At 40.2% G+C, this 14448-nt stretch overlaps 1 protein-coding gene across 1 annotated transcript in view; it reads left to right on the top strand.

Moving 5' to 3' along the window:
- The first annotated feature begins 2071 nt into the window (after positions 1-2071).
- The window catches only part of LOC115022459 (cadherin-12-like), an 80546-nt gene continuing 68169 nt past the window's right edge, over positions 2072-14448 (top strand). Inside the window, exon 1 of the mRNA XM_029453437.1 lies at positions 2072-2377. Coding sequence (XP_029309297.1) covers positions 2072-2377 — 306 coding nt within the window. The remainder of the gene's footprint in view (positions 2378-14448) is intronic.

Genomic DNA, 14448 nt, shown 5'->3' on the forward strand with positions numbered 1-14448 from the left:
GAGATACAACTCTGAACAGCAAGAATCAGTACAATAGCTTCAAATAGGTACAATCGTATACGTGAACACTGTCTTCAAATAAGCCAGTTTGAAGTGCAACATAAGTGCAACATACAGAAACAATAGAATACAAATTGAACTATTAGCTATAAATAAGCCAAACCAATATAAGTGCAACATACAAAGAACAGTTATTTTGTTTTCTTCATTCGCCGAGGTGCAGTCGAAACAGGTGGGTTTTCAGTCTGCGTTAGGAAGGTGTGAAGACTGTCTGCTGTCCTAACATCAATAGGGAGGTCGTTCCACCATTTTGGAGCCAGGATAGCAAACAGGTTTGAGGGAAAACTGGGTCCCACTCGTAGTGAGGGAGTGGCGAGCCGATTGGTCAACGCAGAGCGAAGTGAACGCGCTGGGGTGTATGGTTCCACCATGGCCTGGATGTAGGAATCACCAAATCTACAAATAGAGTCAAGCTCAACTACAACCTGCAGCAGCAGTTGGTCTCGGCTAAGGAGAAGCAGCGCTGCCCTTATTGGTTAGGGAATGCTGGCTCCTTACACTTGATGTTTCAACACCCTGATCTGTAAATAATAATGACCCAAGAATCAGATGGACAGCCCTCCTGCATAGTCGTCTTGTTGGAGTTAGTTAGCCGTGTGTTTTCCTTCTCTTGTCCACTGTTTTGAGTCCATGTTTAAATTATTCACACTCAGTTCATTCACTTCCACAATCATTGTGGAGAAGGTTAGCATCTTGCTGCTAACTAGCTTTAGCTAATCCCATGTTTCCAATCACAGGCACAGCAAAAGACTAATTTACCAACATGTATTAATCATCATAATAAATTAATTCATTTTGATTGAGTAAGAAGTAGATTAATAGGTTAACCTGGTCATTGCTCTGGGAGTGACCCTCCTTATGTCACGATCTTGTTGTACTTGCTTCCTGTTTTATTTTGAAATGTTCACTTCCCCTTGTGTCATGTTTTGTGTTACTTCCTCTCCTTGTGTTTCTTCCCTCCCTCTGTGATTGTTGATGTCCAGCTAACCTGCCCTTGTGTGCCTTTATCCTCCTGCTGTGTCTCGTTTCTTTGATTAGTATCTGTGTGATATATCTCTGTCTGTCCCAGTGTTCCTGGTCGGTTCGCCACCTTGTTACTTGATACCTCCTCGTGCCATCCTGTTTTGTTTTTTGCTTTTAAAAAATATTTTTGTAAGCTTTTTTGAATAAAGCTCTCTTTTTCTTTATCCCCTTGTCTGCTGCTCTGCATTTAGGTCCTCACCTTTTTCCCACCGTGACAACTTCATGCCATTAAAGCACAATGAACACCCCTGAATATATATAAATTAATTAATGCTAAGCTATTCAGCTGTCAAAAACACAAATATATATATGTATTTGTTGAAACTAATATTGGATCACTAAATGATTGTCAGGTTCAGTATCATATCATGGATATAATTGAAACTAAGATAATGTTCCATGTGGATGTCTAGCCTCGGGCATCAGAAACCGGTCCTAATTCCGTAATCCAAATACCAAAAGGATCAAGCAAAGCTCTACTGTTGTCAGATTACAGTTTATGAAGTCAATGTGATGTTTCTTGTGATGAAACATTACTCCCTTGTCGTGGAGATAGCACAGCAGTCCTCACAGGACATAAGTATCAATCTCCATCAGAAACAAACTCGCTAGAGATACTAATGTTTCCAAGTTCAGTAATGAAGTATCATTCTCAACATTGTTATCCTCATCTTTTCCTCCAGGTGTCCAAGCTGTGGACTGAAGTGGAGAGAAGACAAGGTGGTCATCTCCAAACATCACCTGGACATCACAGAAACGCGAGCCCGTTGAGTCTTTTCTCCAACATCATGATCTTTAGTAACTCTCACACTTCAGGACAATGAACTAACAGCTTCCTCTAGTCATCTTGGATATATTGGCATTTAAACACTTTGGCCAATGCTTACCTTCAGGGCAAACCTAGTTTTGAGTGCATGTCCGTTTCCAACCTGGAAATAGCCAGCTTTTTAAACTTTTCACTTGCTTTTTTTAACAGCAACACTCCCTGATGATCACAAGGGAATATGCCACTCTGTTTCTGGTGGGCTCTTTTTTCCTGTTGGACTGCAGCTCACACAACCCCCTGCAGGCTCTGCTCCAGAGCAGAACTAAGGCTGGAGTGATGTCAGCCAGGGGAGGGACTGGAAGTCAGACTGTGAGAGGATCTTTGGGGGAAGTTACATCAGTAGAGCGCAGGACGAGGCTCAGGAGACATATGAGGTCTAGAGTCCACCGTATTAAAAGAGGATGGGTGTGGAACCAGTTCTTTGTCCTTGAGGAGTACATGGGATCTGAACCACAGTATGTTGGAAAGGTAAGTAGACATTGGTAATCAGCCCTCTAAAGTGTTCATATGTTTTTCTACCAGCTTCCATTTTAGTGCAACTTTAAAACTGAAGGGTCCATTCAATAGGTCAATAGAAAGGATATAGTAATTAACTAAATAATAACAAACCATGAAAACTATTCTAGACACATACCTGTTCTTATACAATTACCTGCAATATGAAGGAGGACAAAATTTGATCAAACTAACACATTACGATCATTTTTCAGAAAGGAAGTAGTTAAACACACAATAGGTCACTTTCTGCAACTCGGGATCTCTCAATCAAAACAACAACAAAAAACATTGGTGGCGTCGTAATGTAGCGTGGGATCATCGGAGTTGTTGTCTTAGTCCTAGTGCTGTCATTGCTGTCAGCTTCTCCAGGTTTTCTTCATTGTTCACAAGGTTTTTAGGAGGCTTCCTCCTCTCCAAAACTAATGGAGCGACTATTTAAAACCAGTAAAAACAACACTGAGTAAAGCAGTTTCACGTTAAAAACATTAACGTCTGATGACTAAAATCATTCATCTAGTATACATATAGTTAATAATGACTAAGATGGACAAAAAGTCAGTTTCTGAAGCTTCTGGCAGACAACCACAACACATGCTCAAAGGGGATACAATGCCATGACAGGAGAGAGAGGAAACTGAAACATTTGGGATAATGTAAGTACACAACTCATTTACATTTAGGGAACTGTGGCACATATTCAAAAAAGAAGAGTTGCTGTTGCTAGTTGCTGTAAACGATGTGACAAGCCTCTGTGGGCAGGCCTGCTCGGCCTCTCACTGCATGACACTTCTGTATGTAGAAGTGTATGTCGGTCGGCTTCCACCATTTTGGTTTTGCTGCGGTTGTTTGTCTTTAGTTGAATTTCCTTTTTAGTAAATGAAAACATTATTAAATATAACTCATATGTGGTCCACCTCTATTCCAAACCTGAGATAGGTTGTGACAAATCAGGGGCTCAGTCGGGATCAAATAAACCATTTTGGTAAGAGGAAATTTGGCTTTTCTGGTAATTAGGCCAGGTTTGATTTCTCCTGGGATATTTAGTGTTTGGGTATGCTTTCAAAATTCTAGGGGAAAGATGGATATAACTTAAAAAAACAACAAAAAGGAGAAGACTGGCGGATTATTTAATCTGTTCCTACATTTTTCCTAAAATAATTTATTACAAAATGTGGGTAAATGTATTAAATATTGTGTTCAAGATGTTTATTACAAAATACAGCAGATTATTACATAATGCTGTGTTATCACATAATGTGTTGTTACAGACCCTCCCATGTCTTTCAAAGCCCATCCACCCACTTTGTAAATATAGCTTTGTGTTAATACATGTACTAAGCCCTGAACCATTAAACCATCAAACTCCCCCATAGCCACAGAAGACATCAAACAGCTGTTTACAGAGACTGAGGAATAGCGACCGTGACTAGAAAGGAATCCTCATGTGTTTAAAAGGAGGACTTTGTTGTTTTAACCTCCTCTCTCAGACCGGACCTCATAGATCGATGGCCACACTTCTCAGTAATTAAAAAGACAACATGCAAGGGGTGGTAGAGAGGAAGTTTAGGAGATAAAATAACATCCCAAAGCGACTCATTCAAGGGACGCTTTGGACAACATTTAGACAGGCTCTTAAATAATATGTACAGTATGAAGCCATTAGATGCATAGGGATAAATAACACACACATAAGCAAGAATGCTAATTTACATCCGTAGTCCTGAGCCAGGTAACAAAATCCCAAGTGACAGTATCCATACACGGATATACAATACACAAGTAGAAAAGAAAAAATCAACTTTGTGTAACATGACAAGTCATTGGTTTAACGTGAGACATGTATGGATGAGAAGCCCTGTAACTGCCCTGAGGGCTGGATCTTTTATTCCGTGTGGCACTTTGGCTGGACGGCTTTAAATAGACAGGTACATCAACTGTAAAGCAGCAAAGCATCAATTGTGATTAAACAGTTAACGGGTAAATTAATGGAAATTGTAGAAACCTCCTAATGGCACACTCCAGCCTCTATATATTTTAAATTGAATTACTTCCTGCTTGAGCATGTAGCCCCAAGTTTTACAATTGGTTCATTGCTTCACTCTTCAAAGATATCGAAGCCCAGTGACTTTGGAAAGTCTATCAAGCTCTGTTGCTTCGCATGTAAAGCATTACATAATCTTCACTGCAATACCACATAGTATATCAGAATGTTAATAATCACAATATTACATTTCTTATCTGGTAGAATATATCCGTATACATAGGCATAGGTTTGGTTTTAGATCAGGGGGAACGCAATAAAGTTGTGGGTTTTCCAACCAGACTGCTTTCTCTTCCATCAGACATAAATAATTAAAGATATAGCCTGGAAATGTTTTTTAGTTTCACTGAAGGTAAACCTTAACAAGGCTGTACAACAAACCAAAACAATAACATGAAAATAAATAAAATAAATTCTATAAAGACTTGAAATATACTGAAATGTAGTTGCCAAAAACAGATATTTTCCTCTGGAACTCTGTCTTGTGATGCTGTACCTTTTTCGATTAATGTTTAATCCCAGCATCTTTTTAGCAGAGTAATACCATTACACATTGCCACCTATAAATACAATATTCATAATATATTCCCCCCCAGAAATATGCCGTGCAGGGGCATTAACAGCCACACTGGCAGATCGGGTGAAAAGAGAGGGATGAGATATGATAACATTTATATCTGGAGATAACAGAACACATGTTCAGACATTCACAATGTTATTCACATGAAAAGTGACAGAAATAGTTGTGTGAAGAAAGGAAAAGCCGAGCTAGAGAGACGGTAAATAACCAGTTACATTGGGTGGTTATATTGATTATATATTGGTTAAATATTATAAATATTATATATTTAACCTTTGGCCAAAATATCTGGCTGACAATCAGGGCAGTGCACACAACTGTGATTCCTGCAGCTGCTCAGGAGGGTGCAGGCACACATGGCCTCGTTCTGTATACAATGTTACACTGTCAATGTCATACTAGAATACACACTTCTGCTGTCCCAATCTCAGTTTTGAAATACTGAAGTAAATGAATTGACACATTTGTGAACATTGATTTTTTTAATATCTTACCAGTAACACAGACATGAACAGTGTTAGATAGCTGGAGTTGAATTTGGTAACTAATGTATATATTTACAGTATATGATCAGTACAGTGTTAGGTATTTTAGTCAGATCCTTAATCATTTCCAGCCATCACAGCAAAATTTTCCTTTTTCTAATCATCCAACTAGAGAGTTAGTCCAAATGACATTCCTGAAAGTAAAAAGAGCTCAGGATGGTTCTGTGGTTGTGCTCAGTTCTCTTCACTAACTCACAGTACCACAGTAGACTGGAAGCAGCCTTCTCCTCTGCAGGAGGTCTGAGATCTCCAGCTGGCAGCCAGAATAAGAGTGTGTGCATGTGTGTGTGTGAGAGGTAAAGGGAAGGTCAGAGGCAAAGTAAGACCTGGATTTCTGTTGGTAAAAGAAGGTGAACCCGACACATGAACTCATTTTCAGATACATGTGATCCCTTTCTAGTGGAACCCAGAAATGTCCATATCATTATGATTTTAGTTTGTAATTATGTTATGGATAAGTTTCTCAGTCAATGTGGTGCAATTATCTCAATATAATGCTACAATAAACAGTTAGATAACTGTATATGCTATTCAATCAATTAAAATCACATATTAATACTTATGATTGAAACAATAGATACATTTTCGTCAAACCCGAGTCAATTTCCTAAAATATAGGTACCATTTCAGAAGATTTTCATTCATAATACGAGCATTTTAAAAGGTACAGTGTAGCTGCAGTAAAGACAAGAAGATAATAACAAAAGAAAAACATTTCACTTTGTTAGTGAAGATAACTGAATCCATAACTAAAGGCCCTGTCACACATATCTGTATGACAGAAACGTATGCCGGCGCATACAAAATATCGGCAATAGGTTGATATAAATTAAGGGTAAGTTATGATCGTTTGAAGGGCGCAAGACGATATGCCGAACACGCCAGACATACAGTTCTGTATGGCAGAAACATATGCCAGCGAATATGAAAATTAGCTCAAAATGTGTCAGAGTCCAAATACGTCCAATCTTTCCACAGCGGTGTTGTTGATGACGTATACATAACTAATTATTATGCGCATGTCAAACATTGATAGCTTATCACTTACCAATTAAAACGTATCAGAGCGTCTGGACAACGGAGCTGGAAAAGTGCCATCTGGTTCACGTCATGCTGATGCTGGAGAACAGCTAAAATGTTGAATGCTAGCTGTACTGTAGAAACACGTTTAATAAGTTACTCCGTCGTCAGGCATAATCTTAACATAGGGTAGGAATAGGGTATCCGCTCGTTATCAATAAATTGGCTGTAGCATTCACCGTCAGCCGACGTAGCCTATATCTAACGTACCTCTAACGTAGTCACGTAGGTATTTACATACTATATTTACGTTGGTAAATATTCACATATTCACCTACGTATTCCGTATTCACGTATGTCTAACATCACGTAACGTCTGCATATCTTATGAAGCACACGTCGGGTACGTCCGGTAATTTTGAACATGTTCAAAACATCAGCGTTCAACAATGCACCTCAGCGTAACACTGTGAGCTCTTAATGAATACTGCTTATACCTTACCTTATATCAACGTATTTACGTGTTTCTACAGTACAGCTAGCGTTCAGCATTTTAGCCGTTCTCCAGCATCAGCATGACGTGAACCAAATGGCACTTTTCCGGCTCTGTTGGCCAGACGCTCTGATACATTTTAAATAGGTAAGTCATAAGCTATCAATGTTTGACATACGTATAAGAATTTGTTATGTATTCGTTATGTATACGTCAGCTACAACACCGCTGTGGAAAAGTTGGACGTATTTGGATTTCATATATACGTCGGCATATGTTTCTGCCATACGGAACTGTGTATGTCTGGCGTGTTCGCCGTATCGTCTGCATCTTTCAAACGATCACAACTTACCCTTAATTTATATCAACCTATTGCCGATATTTCGTATGCGCCGGCATAGGTTTCTGTCATACGGATATGTGTGACAGGACCTTTAAGTGCACATTTACTCCCTAGCTATTACCTCAAAAATGTAACTACATGTCAGGACTACGGCAGCTACGGAGAGACACAACAATAATTAAAATTAACTCAGTCATGTGCTCCTTCAGCAGGGCTGTAGAACTTGAGTCCAGTCAGAGGTTTTTGAAGTCTTGCACTTGTCTTGGACTCGTAATTGTGTTGGTCTCAGTTGTGACGCTTAACGCAAATTAGTAAATATTATGGGCCAGTAGTCTACTTTGTACACAGTTATGCAGGAGAGCGGAGGATTAGCATTGGAAAGACACTATGGTCTCAAGTGCTTGTGGATGGCCTATCAATAGCACATCTAATAAAGCCGCTCATGCATTTGTAAATGTATCTGACACAAGACAACTTAACGTGGGTAATATTCAGTGTTGTGTGAGTTGTTAAACAGACATTGTTGAGCATATATTTATTTATTCTTGCATAGGAGCTGATCATTGAGTGATACATTCATTACAGCACAGCCCTTACGTTAATTTAAACATGTTAGGGGTTCCTTACTGGAGCTGCTGCCCCCGCGACCCAACCCCGGATAAGCGGTAGACGATGGATGGATGGATGGATGTTACAGAAATGTTGCAGGGTCCAACTGTAAAATTGATAGTTGAAGTGGCTGAGGTGCTTATTCAGATATGAGAGCAACATGAACAGTTGCCATCAGAATAATGTAATGGTGTCTGAAAAGAGCTTTGAGAGCATATCGGTGAAAAGGATGAAAAAATGCTGGACCAGCATGTCTGTGCTGCGGAAACTTGGTAATAGATCCTCAGAGAGATCCAACTCACAAATAACAGATGATGAGGGTGTGTATTCATGGATCTTCCACTTTATGTTTTTCATCTGATAACTCAATCTGCAATCAGTGTGTAGCCCCAATATCATAAATCATATGGAGATGTGATGGCTGAGGTGGTGAATGACATTGTTTATTTTGGAAGCCCTACATTGTGGATAAAGTGCGTACCTCTCTGACCTCCCAGGCTTAAATGATGATGCTTTCTAACATTATTGTGTGACATCTCTGATTAATTCACCACACATTTACCTCTAGTATCTTATGTCATTGTAAATTAGGCTGACAGATATATCATCATTATGAATCAATAATGGATTCATACTCTGTAAATACTTATCTCCACTTTCATTCATTTTGCGACTATTACTAAAAGTTGTAACGTTCCATGTGAGGGAGTACAACACTTGACAGAGACATGTGAATGAGCTGCTGCTATAACTCACCCGGGCAGCACATATACACTTTACACTGAGATCATAGTGTTTCATGTCATTCATTCCCATTTTCTTGTCACTGAAAACAAACAGGGAGAAATTGTTTGCATCATTCAAATGGAGAACCGTAAAATAGCCATAAAAAGCATTTTAAGGGATAAATGTTTGTAATGAACTTATACATTGTTATACATTGGGTAAGATAGTTAAGACTGAGGCAGCAGCGGCTGAGATATCCTGACTTTTACACCCCAGGATGAGTCAAGCTGCCAAAATGCAGGATTCTTACCATTCTTGGGTTGTACTCACATGGTTGAAAGCACTTCACGGATGTGGCTTAGGAAGAACAGTGGTTAGTGGTTCCATTCCTGGCCCATGGACAAGATACTGAACCTCTAATTGCTCACAGTGTGTGAATGTGTGTGAATGTTTATCACCTGATGATCAGGTGGCACCTTCTATTGAAGCCTCTACCTCTGTATGAATGTGTTGTAAAAGCTCTTTGAGTGGTGGCAAAGACAAAAAAAAAAGCTTTATATAAATGCATTGCATTACCTCTACACTTCCCACAATGCAACTTGATAGCATCATTTAAGTGCTTTGGGACAATGTCATCAATATGTTCTGTTCTTTGAGGACTTATTACAAATAAATAAATACAATATAAATATAAACATTAATATATATATACATGTACTGAATATACTTTACATATACAATATTTGTTGGCGCACCTTGCTACACTGCATGAACTCTTATGGCACAACACAATGCAATACATTTCTGGTCACTACCTTACTCTGATGACTTGCACTGAATAGAGTCAGACAGGTTTGCATAGACGGATAGTAACTGCAGGTAGCCAGCCTCAAGCAGGCTTCCAGATGATCATCAGTCATGGTGGATCGGTACTTGGACTTGACAATCTTCATGTGGGAGAAGGCTGACTCGCATTAATAAGTAGAGCCAAATAATGCAGTCAAGGAGGGAGCACATTTCTTCATGTTTGGTACTTTTCCTCTGTGAGTAAGTTCCAAAATTGTCCATGAGCGCTGGACTTCAGCTGAATGTCAGCAGAATGTCAGCCTGTCAGCATCTCATCCTCCACTGCAGATGAGTTCAGGTGAAACAGTGTAGCAATTTTTGATATGAGTGAATCATCTTCAATATCTTCCCTAAATGGGTAGTACATAAATGTAGCAATTGGCTCGAGTAAAGCAAAGTCTTGAAGCCATTTGTTAAAGTCTGACAGACAATTTTCAATCTGCTCTGTCAAGTTGCGCACACACCTTCCCTTGGTCCTTGGCACCTTCCAGCTCTGATGCCAGGTTTTGAAAGTTCCCCAAATCCTGGCACTGCAGCTTTGAGGACAGAAGTTGCATTTTTTGCTTGAAAGCATTAACTGAGCTGATCACATTGACCACGGTTTTGTGTTTTCCTTGCAGCGCTATATTAAGCGCATTCAACATGTTTGTCAGATCGGTTAAAAATGCCAAGTCAAATCGTCATTAAGTTGCTTGTATTCTGCATTTCATTTTCCTGGACGGTGAATGAAATGTTTGTGCAGGTACTGCCACTCACTCAACCCGCAACCAAGGTAGTTCTGTCAAATGTCCCTCCGTTCATAACCGAGTTTCTCAACAGAGAGCTATCCAGACACCGTAAATTGTTTCCTGGGTAAAAAAGATTCTGTCTGGATGTAAATCTCAGTTACTGAAACATGTAGGGGCGGTTTCACAGTCAAGGCTTAAAACTAATCCCAGACTAAAATGCCCGTTTAGGCTGTTCTAACTATAGGCGACCTGCACACTCATTTTAAAATAGTCCTGTATTTAGCTTGTTCTGGATTAAACTAAACTGGTTGCAAGAGGGAGGATTAGAGCTCCTCTAGGACTAAATTGAATCTTAAATTAATCCTTCAAGGAGGCAGGTTTAACCTCTGCTTAAATCCAACTGTTAGTTTGTGAGGCAACATAGACTACTTGGAATATCTAAAGATGAATATGCACGGCAGAGGCCAGCGGGATGAATACTTGTTGATAGGAGTAATCCATTAAATTACTTTGATGAAATAACTTTTTGAGACCGCTTTAGAATTTACAAAGAAAATGCATTGCAAATAATATCTTTGATTGGGCCTAGCCTTTCCTCCTTGTCTCAAAGAGGAAGGCCTTTACCCACTTCGCACCAAGTTTTGCTCACTTTCAGGTTTTTGGCAACTGGAACTTTTCATCGGGAAACTAGTGATTTGTGTGGTGTCAGTGAAGTGACTGTTTGTAGAATAGTTCAAAGGAGGAGTATTCATATAAAGTTCCCTGATGCTGCTGCCCAAGCCAAATATAAAGTGAAATTCTATGAATATGGCCTGCATAGATGGATGTCATGTTCCCATCAACTCCTGATGCTGAGGAGTACAGGAACTGTGAGAACTGGTTTTCCATCAATGTCCAGGGTGTATTGTATTGTATGTATCCTGATTTAGAGTTTCATTTAATTTATTGCTCATGAAATTCTCTGGCTACCTTTTCATGCATGGTCATCTTTTTTGTTCTCTGTTGAAAGGTGGTGGCATCATCTTCTCTCAGGGATGTTACAGCAGATGTGGATGGCACACACTCACTGTGCCCTGGCTCTTCAAGCCTCTTCAGATTCCTTTCCTCTGGGAATAGAACACCATTAGAAACACAAATATAAACATATAATCCATAGTCAGACTCGTATAATACCAAATACCTATGTAAATGTATGTACAGTAGTATTATGTTCAGTGATGAGTGTGCATGCCACTGTGCCTCACAGATTAGCAACATGAGAGCTGTGGAAAAAGATAGACTGACAGGGGACCATAATTACCTGACAATGTAACTAATTAACTTTCTGTGGTGTATTTACCATTTGTGCTCAGGTCTTCATCTGAACTTTCTACATGGTCATCGTCTGGTATACCACCCAGAGGTTGCTGGTGCTTTATAATTCCAAACAGCAAGTCCCTGAATTTATCAGTTTTGTTAGTTTCTGGTGGTCCTCCACCAGTCTTACATCTCTTCTGGCCTCTGCGTTCAAGCTTTTTAAAGCCAGTTTAAGGTTCTTCGACAGAGTCTATAAAGGCAGATATAATCTACATGACATTTCGGAAAATATAAATTTGAGAAATATGAAATATATATATAAATATAGTATGGATTTTAATTTCTATAATTGGATGGTTGGATACAATTTGCTTTAGTAGTTTTTTTCATATTCACTAAAGTTTTCGAACGTATTCTTTTTGCATCTGCCATACTTCTGTCTCTAGATCCACATCAGAATTGGTGTTTTTGAATCCATTCCGGGTTTTCATGAGCACTATTACACCAACAGCATGTGCTGATACTTAACCTAATGAGGCTTAACCCAGGTGTTCTCGTTTAGTCTTACTTACCTTACGCCAAGACTCTATAGTCTGCGACTAACTAAACCAAATTTAAGCCACTTTTATGCAAACTACTTAAATGTTTTAGATTAACTAGTCCACATTAATGTCACGGTAGGGAAAAGGTGAGGACTCAAACGCAAGACGGCAGATGAGGAGATTAACAAAAGGAGGGCTTTATTCCAAAAAGTTTACGAAATTACGAAATTACAAAATAAGTCAAAAAGTAAAACTTTAAGCACAAACCGGGACGACACGGGGAGCACGAGGAAGCACAAGGAGACATCTGCAAGGCTGACACTTAGATGACGAACTGACCAGGAACTAAACACTAAACGAGGGGAACGAGACACAGCTGGGGAGAAAAGCTAAAACACAAGGTTAAGGTGAACGGACCCAGGAGGAACAAATCAACAATCACAGAGAGGGAAAACACACAGACAGGAAGTACAACTAGACATGACATAAGGGGGAGTGAACACTTCAAAATAAAACAGGATATACAAAATCACGATCATGATAATTAAGGCCTATTCCTGGCTTAATCTAAGCTCTGTCTGTGAAACTGCCCCGTAGTGTTTCACCGCAGACAGCTGTATATGATACTTAATAACCTCCGCTTCCATGTTAAAGTAGATGATACGTGATTTTTGCCACCTCATCGGGTATAAATAGTTTTGGTTGTGATCCGACTCTTGCGGTTCCACAGGCTATAATGCGGTGGCGGGGGACTTCCGCTGGGGGTGACCACTGCTGCAGCATGGGGCTCCCTGATGGGGGTGGCCCCTGCTGTGTTTGACCTGGTGCACAGAATAATTGCTGTTGTGGTAATTGGTGCGGGTAATAACAATGTGCAGAAAAGTGAGGAAGAGATTTTAGGTGAGGTAGGAGTAAGTGAGGTCGGGAAAAAAACAAGAAAAAAACAGATGAAAGTGGTGAGGAACAGATAAATGAAATGGATCAGATCAGTGAGGGGCAGGAAGGAGTCAGGTCGGAAAAAGAACGGACAGAAAAGGGTAATCCACTCACTTCTCTCAGACAAGGGCAGGAAATAACGGAACCAAGCGAGATCAGAAGGCGAGCTGTGAGTTTTTATTCCTCCCTCTACACCAGTGAGTATGAGGAGGAGGAAACATTGTTAGAGGAGTTCGGTGGTGGACTACCTCAGGTCTCTGAGGAGACCAACTCACAGCTTGAGGAGCCGCTAAAGATGTGGGAGCTGGAGGCCGCTCTGCAGGGCATGCAGGGAGAGTTTGAAGAGTTTTTTTAAAAACCTTCTGGGACTTCTTAGCAACAGATATTTTAGATGTTTTTAACGAGAGTCTGGCCTCTGGTTCAATGCCGATGTCCTGCCTTTTACCTGGTTTTGATAGCATCATTGTTTTAATCGGCCTTCGCGGATGACTTTCTTGTTATTGTTAGAAGCCAGAGGGATGAAGAAGACAGTTCTTCCCCAGAGCCTGGCCTGGAGAACGAACGGCCTTAAGTATCTCGGAGTGTTTTTAGGGAAAGAAATTACTGTCAAGGAGAACTTGGAGAACGTCACAGAATAGTGGAAATGGCTGCTCATTGAAATGTCTTTGAAAGGTAGAATTTTGGTTTGGAACAACCTGGTGGCATCCCAATTGTGGCACCGTCTGACCTGTGTAGACCCTTCCTCAGGTCTTTCAGCCAAAATACAGAATTCCTTTTGGGATGGTCTTCACTGGGTGTCACACCACAAGATGGCAGACTGAGGCAGAGCCCGATGATGGAGTCCCTCAACCACCCCAGGTGTCCAACCCCCTCCCGATATGGGAAACACAACACCAGGTGACATTTATTCCCACTTTGATGCTGCAGTTTTCAAACTCCTCTCTGAATACACAAACAAGAAAAGCCAAAAGCCTGGAGAGAGGGAGAAAGTTCATCTGGACTAAAATAACTCCAGAAGAAATGAAGAAGTCCACAGGCATGTTGCTGTACATGTCAGTTTTGGATCTGCAGAAAGATGAGCAACTTTTGGTGTAAGCAAACCATTTTCCATGTGTCATTCCCTGCCACTGTCATGTCCCCAGACTGTACAGGACAGTTCATGGCCTTTTGATCTAATCTTCATATGAGTGACCCAGAGAAAACAGGAGCAACAGGAACAGTCACTGGCAGTACCACCAAGACCTCTGCATGTGAAGGGACACTCAGAGAGGAGAGCATTACCCTGTGGGGAAAAACGCCTGGACATATTTTCCATTTTATGGGAGTAAAAGACTCA

Source organism: Cottoperca gobio, chromosome 17, assembly GCF_900634415.1.
Source record: "Cottoperca gobio chromosome 17, fCotGob3.1, whole genome shotgun sequence".
NCBI lineage: Eukaryota > Metazoa > Chordata > Actinopteri > Perciformes > Bovichtidae > Cottoperca > Cottoperca gobio.